The sequence below is a fragment of the Megalops cyprinoides genome, chromosome 19, assembly GCF_013368585.1.
Source record: "Megalops cyprinoides isolate fMegCyp1 chromosome 19, fMegCyp1.pri, whole genome shotgun sequence".
NCBI classification, from domain to species: Eukaryota; Metazoa; Chordata; class Actinopteri; order Elopiformes; family Megalopidae; genus Megalops; species Megalops cyprinoides.
Window position 1 is genome coordinate 19,892,714 of NC_050601.1, and position 11,590 is coordinate 19,904,303.

The 11,590-nt window shown below is 42.4% G+C and overlaps 1 protein-coding gene across 1 annotated transcript; it reads right to left on the reverse strand.

Annotated features, from left to right (window-relative positions):
- Positions 1-372: 372 nt before the first annotated feature.
- LOC118794787 (neuronal pentraxin-1-like) lies at positions 373-4,358 on the reverse strand. Its single transcript, XM_036553052.1, has 5 exons — positions 3,870-4,358; positions 3,302-3,509; positions 2,148-2,392; positions 1,617-1,796; positions 373-1,090 (listed from the first exon to the last, which is right to left on the reverse strand). The coding sequence occupies exons 1-5, from the start codon at positions 4,308-4,310 to the stop codon at positions 866-868; spliced, it is 1,299 nt and encodes a 432-aa protein (XP_036408945.1). The 5' UTR covers positions 4,311-4,358; the 3' UTR covers positions 373-865.
- Between the last annotated feature and the right edge of the window lie 7,232 nt (positions 4,359-11,590).

Consider the following 11,590-nt stretch of genomic DNA (forward strand, 5'->3'; position numbering starts at 1 on the left):
TATAACTTAGAGATGCATTGTAAATATCTTCCTTAACCCCAACGCCTTACTGTGTGTTTCTTAACATGCAGAAACCTTAGCATGTCTTTTTTAATGCGCACCTTGAAATGTCAGCATTGCTATACAAGTTAAAATGTTTCTCTTAACACAGAGATATATAAAAATACATTTCTTAACACAGAGACAACTTAACATGTATTTCTGAACACAAAATGCATTAAAATCACACTTTTTTAAAGAGACCCTGTAAAATGACAACACGGAAGCATTAAGCGAATGGTAGATGCCAGTAAAAGTCAGAGGAAAGCTCACGTCTTCCTTTTATGCTGTTCATTTCCTAGTTTGTGTGCAATTCACGGAGAACATCCCAGGAAGAGAAAAGAGGAAATTGTGGAATTAAGAAATTGCTGGGGTTTTTTCAGTCTGTCAACATTACATGGCACTGAATACTATTGACCACCAGTCTGATCCTCCTTTCCAAGAAGGGGCCCATTCTCATTCATCGCTGCCATGCTGTTCATCGTCCCGTATTAAAATCTCCGGTCGCCGCAGGAAGGAGAGGAGAATAAAGGCTTGCTGAGCATTTAATTTTTGACAAGTCTGGAAAAGGAGACTGACGTTAATATTGTCCCATTGGTTTCCCGGACCAATGAAAAAATGTGGTTCTCGTCAAGGTAAGTAAAAAAAAAAGTCCCAATTTAATGTTCAGCTTGTAAGATGCTTGGCTGTCTACTTAAACCTCAGAAGCCTCAGTGCTTCACATAAAATGTCCACATTTATAAATGGGCATTAACATATAGACAGACAACTAGAGGAAAAGCACCTCTCCTAGCATCTTTCTTTTCCATGGGTTCCTTTCTGCTGGTCAGTTGAGCTGGTGGCAAGGCTCAAAGGCTGTCTGTTTTGAAACTCCACCATAGATCTCAATGTTGTTTTCTAGCCATGCAAAGACATTACCCGCTTGGGCTTTGCTATTGCATGTGGCCAGGTTGTAGATCTCTGTAGCTGAGAGCTTCCTGTCCCATATATTGAAATTCGCCATCTCACCAACAAAAGCCTGCGTGGCATCAAATCCTCCTCCAAGCATGTCCTGTGGAAAGAGATTTTTTTTTTTTTTTAAAAATGGCACATTCTGAATGGATGTCACACAAACTCAAAGACTGCAGTTATTTCTGGCCCTCTGAGTTAATTAAGGAAATGATGACGAATAAGGACTTTTAAATAATGAATGTAGATTTTTCATCCCTCTCTTTTCAAGACGACACACACAAAGTCAACTTTTCACAGGGCCAGTAATGAGGCAGGATCCTCTGAATAGAGCCGTTAGCAGCCCGAAAAAAAGCTCTGCCATCAGTATAGGTTTTGGACCAATGTGCCCAGTCGTTTTTTGTCTTCGCTGAAAAAGATTCAGAGGATTCTTTATTAGCAGAATAGGAGCCACCCTGTGCTGACACAGCATTTAGAGCGTGAACATAGTGAAAAAGACGGAATGTAAATACATTGCCACTCTGATACACAGTGACCTGTGCTCACTGTGAAAGGCCAGCAAGTTAGAAGCAGATTGCTGTGAAAGCGGAGATCGTGACGAGGATGAACAAAGCCGCCCTGGGCCTCACCTGCTCCTGTCCCAGCACCAGCACCCCTTGCGGTTTGATCGGGTGGTATGGGGCCAGGTTGTCTCCGGTGGTCTTCAGAACCCCATCCTGGAATGCCTCCCACACGCCGTCGCGCGTTGTCCAGGTGACGCAGATATGATGCCACTTCCCGTCGTTAACGATGAAGGGCAGCTTGGCCACCTGCAGCAGGGGGAAACCGTCATCAAAGTAATTCAGGTATGGCAATATAGGGACACACATATCTGTCAGCCTAACACATTATTACGGCCATATTCCAGGGTAATGTTGCGGGTAATTGTTTGATGTCGGTATCCTAGTTTGCGTGACTCTTGCAATGTTTTTTGTGCATTAGTTAGGACAGATACTACAATTTGCACATATATGTGTGTGTGCATGTGTGTGTGTGCTTTTTCAAATGTATTCAAGCATGGGCATGAGTGTTTGTGTGTGTGTGTGTGTGTGTGTGTGTGTGTGTGTGTGTGTGTGTGTGTGTGTGTGTGTGTGTGTGTATGTGCGTGTGTGTTAGTTTACCCTGTCATTTATGAGAATCTCCATCGGGTTGTTCCCCCACTCAATGAGCACCAGCTCGTTGGCCTGTCCTGGGACAGCGTAGGAGAAAGGGGTGCCCGCTCCCAGAGATGCGTCTGATTTGATCCACAGGGACACAGTGAAGGCGTACATCTCTGGCATGCTCTTCATCACTTTAGCATACATGTAGTTGGTTCGCAAAGGGAACTTCAGCAGGAATTTATCCAAGGGCTTGTTTTCTTTCTGACCTGCAGTCAAAACAGAATTCTGCTTAATTACATATCGTAAAGACAAACTGCGCAATATTTGCATCCCCAACGCTGCTGGGAATTGATATTGCATTCTTTTTTTTTAAGACAGCATGGCTGTTTATTACATAGTACTTTCTTTTTTGGGGATTTTCTTCATGTGATATTTTGAGAAATGGTTTCCTCTTCGGCACCGCAGCTACAGAACATCCGTCTTTACCGTCAACGGTTACACAACTAATCCAGTTTCTGCGCTATGAGAGCGGTCACGTGAGCGGAGCGCAGGGAATAGCACTCCTTCTCGCGCTCTCTATCTCTCTCTTCTCTTTCTCTCTCCCCCACCCTGTAAGTCCTTCTCTCTCCGCCCACAACTCCCGTGCATATTACAGCCCTGTCTGGTTCCTGCTGTTATGCGAGACACCTGTCAGCCATGATCAATATCCCAGATGTGCGCCAGGATGAGGGTAGCCTCTGCAGGCGTCGTTGTGTGTGCTGGTAAAGTTTAGAGACTCAGAAGCGCTACAAGGACACGTCAATAAGCAAACCATATCACAGACGCGTCTGATTTACTTTCCTTTGTAGAAAGAGGAAGCTTATAATTCATCGAAGCGGAATTAATAAAGCAAGGATTTTGATTCTTCTGTGCCGTTAATGTGAATTGGACCATGCAGAGCAATGCGGTTCTCTTCCCTCCTCTGTCCACGCGTCATGGCACCGTTGTTCCAGGTCATCGTGTGATTTTGATGAGAGGTTTCGTAGATTTACGATGTACCAGTGATAAATCTGATGTCTCTCGCTTTTATTGTTAAACTGTCATGTTGTGGGAAGAAAGAAAGTCCTCTGAGTTTTAGGGAGCAATATAAAAGTACACTGGTGAAAGATCTTTTCCTGTTTACTAAAACCGCTTACCCTTTTCCAAGTCGGTGATTCTCTGGTGTAGAGAGGTGAGCGCAGTTTCAACCCGGCCCCGCTGTTCCGTCTCGTTCCTCAAGCCAGATTCGGTCTCCTCAATGCTGTTCACACGGGACAGGACTTGCCTCTCCAGGTCGTCGATTTTTTTCTGAAGCAAGTCTTTCAGACTGTTCGCTTGAGCTGAATTGTTGCTCCTGCTAAATTGCTAAAGGAAAGATAATAGAGTATGAGCGAGCTTTGCATCAGATTAACACTTTTTTAAACATTTTATCTGGAACATTGCATATGTCATCTCAACCAACACAGTTTTTTTTTCCTGGTGATGCTGAGCGCTACTCAATACTCACTATTCAGTACCCGTATCCAATCTGGTATTTATCCTCATAATGGCTACAGTGGTTTCGTTATATGATGGAAGTAAGTACATTCGTAGAACAGGGAAGTTCTGTTAGAACTACTAAGCCTGTGGAAGGTCAAAAAACCCTATCAACAAACAACATAATTCGAACAGGGGATTGTTTGCGCCCAAAATCCACCTGTCCACACGATATCCATTGATACGTACCTCAAGCTTTTCAAGTCTCTGTTTCAGAGACTGCAAAGTCTTTTCTAACTCCCCCAGGGTATCCGATGGACCTCTGGACACATCCCCCATGGTGTTTTTGGACGCAGTTTCTTTCCTCCTGTCCCCAGCTGTGGAGTCTCCGGGCTCGGACAGACTCTGGCTCTCACAACGAACCAATTTAGAGGTCAGTTCCCTGATAGCGTCTTTTTGGTTCATAATGGTTTCCTTTTGCTGAAGGACAGTCTCCCTTAGCTGCATAACCGTTGTCTTCAAATCCTCCTTCTGGCCAGCGTTCTGCACAACGGCTGCACACAAGTCCATATCCTTTGGTACCGACGTGCAGATGAACTGGGTCTGCTCCATTTCTTGGGTCGACACCTCCAGAAACAGGAAAGACATTATGAGAAGTTTCCAGGATATTCCATCCACGGTTCCCTCCATTGCGAGTGTGCCAGTAGTTTTTAGTGTAGTGCGACAGCAAGGCTCTGGTGTTTGGGAATGACTTCAGCACCACGGAGCTGTCCCGGAATGTTGTGACCAGTTCGTAGAGCGCGCCTGCCTTATATAGCGCTCCCGCAGTTCATTGGTTCTCAGCATCACGCGGATCGGGATTCCTGGGTCCCTGCATAATCTCCGCCTCTCGACCAAGTCGAAAATGCAGCCCTTGTTTCCCTTGCGTACTGAATGATCAGTTATCTATTTTCCCACGATTATTGGTCACTTATCGGTCTTTTGATGTTTATTGAATCGATATCTTAGGGTTTTTTCGTTAAGAAGCTTTCATGTTGGGAAAGCTGGGAAAGTAAAATATTATGTCAAAAGGGACCAGCTGCGGTTTCCAGCACTGTCTACGTTATTCGTCCCAGTAATGGCCTAAATTAAAAATATCAATTATTGAGATATTATTTTTTAATATTAATTTATGTCCGAGTATTTTATTCAGATTGTGTCAGTTTATTTTTTGACGAATGCAATGCATATAAATGAAAACCAGCAGCATTTACCGATATATACATATAGCCTGTACCAGTGAATAATATTGATCTTAATTTGAAATCTTTTTTCCATTTTTATTTCTATATACAATAAATACTGATTTGTACTTATTGTTTGTCGCCATCACTACCATGATCATCACCACCATTCCTGTGGGCATTTGTCAAGGCAATTTTGTTTTTGCTTGGCAAGTTCCACCAACAGATAAATGATCTATTCAAATTCAGTAAATTCATGCAATTTCAAAAAGATTACAGCCACTGGCATTTTTGTGGTTTTGTTTTATGCTATGTCTGTTTCATGTACTGTTGTTTTTCACCTAAGTATTGGCCCTTCCCTACATTAGTTTCTGAAACTGTTTTAAAAAATGTGTTAAATTGTACTTAAAAGGCACGGTCCCCTTGGCTGCTCTTTTGCCCAAGGAAAAGTTTACATTTTCTGTACGGTCAATGTTGTTTTATACACATCACAAAATTCTTCATATGTATCAGTCAGCAGATGTTTATCAAAAGTTAATAATTGAATTGTAATACTCTTATGGTAATAGTAACATTGCACTGTTCTGTATTATTATTATTCTTTGTTATTTGTGAAAATATCTGGTACATACCAAGTTAGCATTTAATTCTAACTCTTAATAAATGATCATTTTAGCACAGTTCTAAATTTAACATTTTAAGTATTTTGGCCTTATGATCATTACATTTACAGTTTCCTACATCTTCCTGTATTCCTATCCTATTTCTGTCTAAATAGATGCTCTGGTCAAAACTAAGAGATCATCCAGTCACATACACAGAATGGCGATTTTATTCACAGCCAAACATATCATCCAAAAGTTTGCCTTTAAGGTTTCATTTTGTTGTACATAACACCTTTTCATCTGTAGCCATTAAGAAATGTTATTTCTTAATCTCACAGCATCAGACATTCCAAGAATGTTTCATGAACATTTAATAAATGTTCTCTGATTTCTGAAACCAACCATCATCTTACTACAGTGGAGGTGAAGTCTATGCATTTTCAGGTCCCTGTGCTGTGAGAGGAGTGGGCCAGGCCTGGGTAGAAATATATATATATATATATATATATATATATATATATATATATATATATATATATATATATAAAAGAAACATAGATATATGAGAATATGTAATGATTAATGCATTTAATCTTTGTCCATAATTTCCCACAGTTATAAAGGAATATATTTATAACTGTGGAAAATTATGGACAAAGATTAACTGCGTTAATCATTATATATTTTGAACTTCCATTCTGAACTGGTCCAGCTCTGCCTGCTCCCACGCTTTCATCTCCTCTGATCATAAGATTCAAATTACATCATGGACTCTGTATGTGAAACAACTCTCAGGGCATGTTTTTGTCAGATACAGACAGGGAATATATATATTTAATCTGTGCATGTATCTGAGGAAATGCTGTCAATTGATTGTAAGAGAACTGCTATTTATCATCCAGAGGATAGTCTTGAATTATTGTGCAGGGCGTCTAAGTGATTATTGATTGTCTTGTCTATGGGGATAAAGATTACAGTGGAGAGGAATGTAGAAGTGGAGGATCTGTGTCTCAGACTGCTAAGACAGCTCACAGCCAGGCTTCATGTCTTGTAGTTGCAGTGCCTCTTCTGAAGTGGGTCCGCACTGCAGCAAAGACCTTACTGAATTCCTGCGCTGGTTCTGTCTGGACAGACTGGATCAGAATATAACCACAGATCCAGTGAAGAGCAGCAGAGTGGCTCTAGTCACTGTTGCCCAGTCCATATGAACTGAAAACAACTGAGTCTGTGTCTCTCGATACAGCGACATCCATCTGAGCCTGTGTCTCCTGGTGTAGGAACATTCAAGAGAGCCTGTGCGCCCAGCACAGTCATATCCCATCGCTGTGTGTTTCCCTGCACAGTCTGATACCACTCAGCCTGCATTCACCTTCAGAGTAAAACCCAGTTGTGTTTCTCTGTAGTTTCCAGTGCTGTGGTATCCAAATGTAGCTATAGTATTGAGTCACAGCTGAGCAGTTCTCCTATGCTACCACACTATGCTGCGAAAGCCTTAACAGAAATGTGTCTGCAGCTCACTCTCATTGGCTAATAAAGGCTAGCTGGCACCCTGAAGCCCATCCTTCTCACACACCAGCTAACAGCCTGCCTCATTTCAACCAATATGGCTAACCCTACTGCATGCTAACATAAATAATAGAACTAAAGCTTTCCCCACTCTGAAAATAGACATTCTTTATTTGTTGAATATTTCATTTGCCACCACTCCCCACCCCTCTCCTCTCAGATAGCAGAAAAGGGGTATTCTCGGAGGGCTGTTTAAAAACCTCTTTAATATAAATCTTGTTTGAAATATAAAATGCATTTTGTTATGTTACACAACATTCTGTATTCATTTATGTCATGCATTTTTCACGTGTTCATATATTAAATTATTATTGAGTTAATGCAGTATTTGTGCCTGCAACATGTGCATGCAGCTAGGCTTTTAAATCACATTGCTCCACCTCCACAGCTTATGATATGTGAATAAAATATGCAATTACAGTCATTATCCTCAAGTCATATGCTTACTCAGGTTTTGAGAACAAGGCAAAGTTAGAACAGGATCTACAGTTAAGGGTGGTGTTTTCAATAGATAGATAAAATATTTCTGGCAATGAGGTGTTCTCTTTTTCTATCATCTCAGTTTTCTGTTGTTTAGTAAAGTTATTGGTAAACATATTTTCACATATAATGCCTCAAAAATAGAGGAAGGAATTCACTGCATCACTGCCTTCTTGTAACACAGAAACTTTACCGTTTACTGACATTTTGATTAGCAAGCCTTCATTGGAACAAATCGCTCAGTTTTTTTTGACGAAAGTTGCTGATGGAAATGTCAGCAAACAGTAAAGTGTCTGTGTTGCTAGATGGCAGTGATGCAGTGAATTCTTTGTCTCGCTTAAAGTTCAGCCTCCGGCTTTGTTCACAAACACCTGCAAACACACATCAGGTGTACAGATATAATCTCTACTACATGAAATGCCTCATAGGTAAGATAAGACCTTTACAGGTTTTAAGCATGTTTTAGTCTAAAGATGGCCAGTTCAACCGGTCATCATGCAACGCACCCTCTGTTTTTGCTTTGCTTCTCTTAAAGTAAGGCAGGATCATATGCATTCCATCATATGCAAACCATTCTAGGACTTTTGAGTCATTTGAAAGTTGAATGTATTATTCTGAATATATATTTCTGCAAAAGTTACACTCATCTGTGTTGCTTGCTTACTGCAACTTTTTCTTATAAATTGACAAAAAGTGCAGCTGCCTACATTGGACACTGTCTGGGCACCTGTCAGAGTGACAACATAATTTTCCAGTTCTTGTCAAGGGGAGACATCCCAACCATGAAATGAGTGGCACATCACCATATTGTTCTGCAGTGTGACTTTAGAGAGGAAATCGAATCAGCTTTCCTGTTTTGACAGCAAATTAGACGACACAATAACAGCATCATCTGTATTGACTGCCGAGGTTCACACTGAATTTGACTGAGCCCAGGCTGATGAAGACATGCTATTCGTCCCGATTAGACTGTGTCTAAATACGTGGCAATTTGTACCCGAAATTAATATATGTCTCTGACTGAGATTAAACTTGACACGTGAATTGACAAGCCAATTGTTTCTGCCGTGTGGGCGTTGCAGCAGGTGGCCATGGCTTCCGATGTTGGCATACCCGTGGGCAGGGTATTCTGCAGGGAAAAGGAGGGAGGGAATGTCGCGGTTCCACAGCCCACAGCGTGTGCTCTGATGTTTGTGGCGTATGCGTGTTTACGCCCGCGCTTGGACTTTGCGGGTGCTTTGTTTCTGCTTTCTGATGTTTTCAGTCCAGGCGTTGTAAGCCCGTGACCTCTGTGCGAATCACGGGGAGAGGAGTTGTAAACGTGGCTCTCCACACACTAATCCTGTACGCCGCTCAGAAGCCGATTAAGTCCCTGTAATTACAGCAGGCACTGACATGCCACCTATTTAAAGCCACCTTTCCCACCGACCCTGCCGTCCCAGTGAAAGGAGGCAGCCCCCCGTCTGTCTGTGGGGCTATTTTTGTGTCCCGCTTACCCCCCGCCCCTGTGTGCTTCCGGCTGCCCCAGTCCCACCAGGCTGTTTCTTACTGGGCTGAAGACGCATCTCCCCTGTGTTTGTGAGATGCCTTGCTCTTGGCTCTCAGCTCTCTGCTCTCAAAAAAAGGATACTCACAGGTACACTCTCTGTATGGGGCACAATAGCATTTACTCTGTATCTATTCCTCTGTGATCAAGATCCTAAGAGCTGAGAGTTGATGCCTCCTCCACGATTTGGTAGACTGCTCTGCTGTGCCAAAATGTTTTTTTTCTGTAACAAAAATATGGCTAATAACCTATTGCTTTTGTATATTAACATATCATATGGAGCTTTAAAGCTACATAAGAATATTATAACATTGCATATGACAGCCAACACCCTTGTTCAGAGCAACTAGCATAACAACTAATATAGCTACCACCTGTCATACAGTTGCACAGCTGGATGTGTAATGAAGTCAGTCAGGTTAACTACCTTGCTCAAGGGTACAACAGCAGTGTCTCACCAAGGAATTGACCTTGCAGCTCTTGGGCTGCAAGATTCTGTCTTTATCCCTACATCACATTGCTCACTGTTCATCACTGACAGCATCGGCATATCACTGCAAGTAGTTCAAAGAAACTGAGTTCGTAGTTTAGCCATGGAATGGTGGCCAACCAGAAGTGTTATGCAAATAGCAGAGGACGGTTCCAAACCATCAGCCTCTGGAGCGTGTCCTCAGCACCCTTCCACTGTACCACTATGCTATGATGAAGAGAAAAGACCATTCAAGGAAAAGTCACTGAGCACTTTTGGCTTGTCACTTTGCCTGTGGTGTCTACTGTAATAATAATTAACTTTGTTTACACAATGCCTCTCGTGCTTGAAAAACAATAAAACATATGACTGCAGTCTAAAATGTGTTTACACCTCAGTAATCATGCTTTCATCAATATGCCCTACCACTGCCATTTTCAAGTGAGTGTATAAACTACAAAACTACAGTTTCAAAGATATGAATTTGGTGTGGTGTGTGTTTTTTTTTTATTTTACATGTAAGAACACTTGCTTTGTTTTGTCTATGTTGATTGTGTTTTTACAAAGAGTTTGTGATGAAATGTCCTTTTTGTACCTAGCTGTTCTTGTTGGTTATGTTATGAGCTGTTACGTGCGGGTTGTCGGCCAGGTTGTCGGCCTATAGTGACATAACGAAAGGATCGGGCTGTTCCCTCCATGTTCCTAACGTGACCTCCTTAACCTGGAGGATTAAAGAGTCTGAATTCCTCTTTGCGTGGCGATTCCCAATCTCTTTGTGTTTCTGTCGTCTGTGGGATCAATGCAGCCTAATGTCTTTGCTGAGGGTAGAGGTCAGCGGAAGTCTGGTTATCATCTCTAAAGACCCGTCCATGCTGTAGCAAAAGCCGCCTTTTTGCCGGCTTTGCCCCACTGTAGGAGTCACATTTACTTTAATGTGAAAGGAGGCCACACACAGCCCACCTGGGACCCAGCCAGCTTCATCAGAAGTAGTTTATTTCCAGCTCTGAGCTGTCCAATGAGCAGGGAGAAACTCCTATGACATCACAAACACAAACAGGTTCAGGTTCTGAACAAATCTAGCAGGTGGCCGATGCTTCATGTTTGTTTAGAAAACGCACTTGGCAACCGCAGTGTCATGCAGTCTCCTTTCCCTCTGAATCAAACCACAAGGGACCTCTGCGTTCCCCATGCTCTCCACATCCGCTGCTGTGGATCACTGGTGTTTTGACTTGTAGCCTCTATGCAGACTCTGTGAGTGAACAGGCAGGCTGGGCCGGATGGAGGGCTAGCTGAGCTGCCTGGCCGAGCCCGGGCGGTGCACCTGCTATGTGGCTGTCTTCCTGGGCACACCGGGCCAAAATGGAGGATGACAAGGCATGCACGGCACCCTCATGAAATGCGACAGAAGGAGAGAAAGCGGAGCGCCGAAAATCGTCAGCTGCCTTTACTGTCTTCAGTCGGCTGATAAGCAAGCCATCGCTCATCTATTATTAATGGCCAGAATTTATTTTTGTGTTCCTGTTTTGGAAATGTCACGAAATTTCAGGCACTGCATTTCGGAGGCAGAAGCAGGTTGCTTAAGCAATTTCTTGCAATGACAGTAAAGAAAGTCTGACAGAGGATAAGTTTGGCTTCGCTATAGGATGCATCCTGGTCTCAAGTTTTAGGTAGAAGATTTCTGCCATTATAACCAGTCTGTGTTGGCCAAAGGCACTCATTTTTACTCAGATTTTGATTTGACGTGCCGCTGTAGATCTCAGGCTAGGGTGTATGGGTATTTTTTTTATATTAATTTCATACTTTGAGGGACATTTCAATGAAAGCTTTACAAATCCATCATATTATGAATTGTTATATTTGAATATATTTTGAATTGATCCTGATTCATCGAAACTGAGGTACACAATGGGCATTGCCAAGTGGGGGAGTTTTGGGATTGCTCATCCAGCTATCATTGCTCATTCTAGGGAAGAAAAACAAAAACAGGGCATGTGAGCATTTGGAGCATTAAGCCAACGCCAGGCTGATTAAGATGTATAAGGATTAGTGTTAGTGGTCACTTTCCCTCTGTTATGGTAGCA

Excerpts from the sequence above, each read along its gene's own strand:
- LOC118794787 (XM_036553052.1), bottom strand. The coding sequence starts at position 4,310 with ATGGAGGGAACCGTGGATGGAATATCCTGGAAACTTCTCATAATGTCT. Across the intron at positions 3,510-3,869 it reads AGAGACTTGAAAAGCTTGAG|CAATTTAGCAGGAGCAACAA; the intron begins GTACGTATCAAT and ends TCTTTCCTTTAG. Across the intron at positions 1,091-1,616 it reads TGGTGCTGGGACAGGAGCAG|GACATGCTTGGAGGAGGATT; the intron begins GTGAGGCCCAGG and ends CTCTTTCCACAG.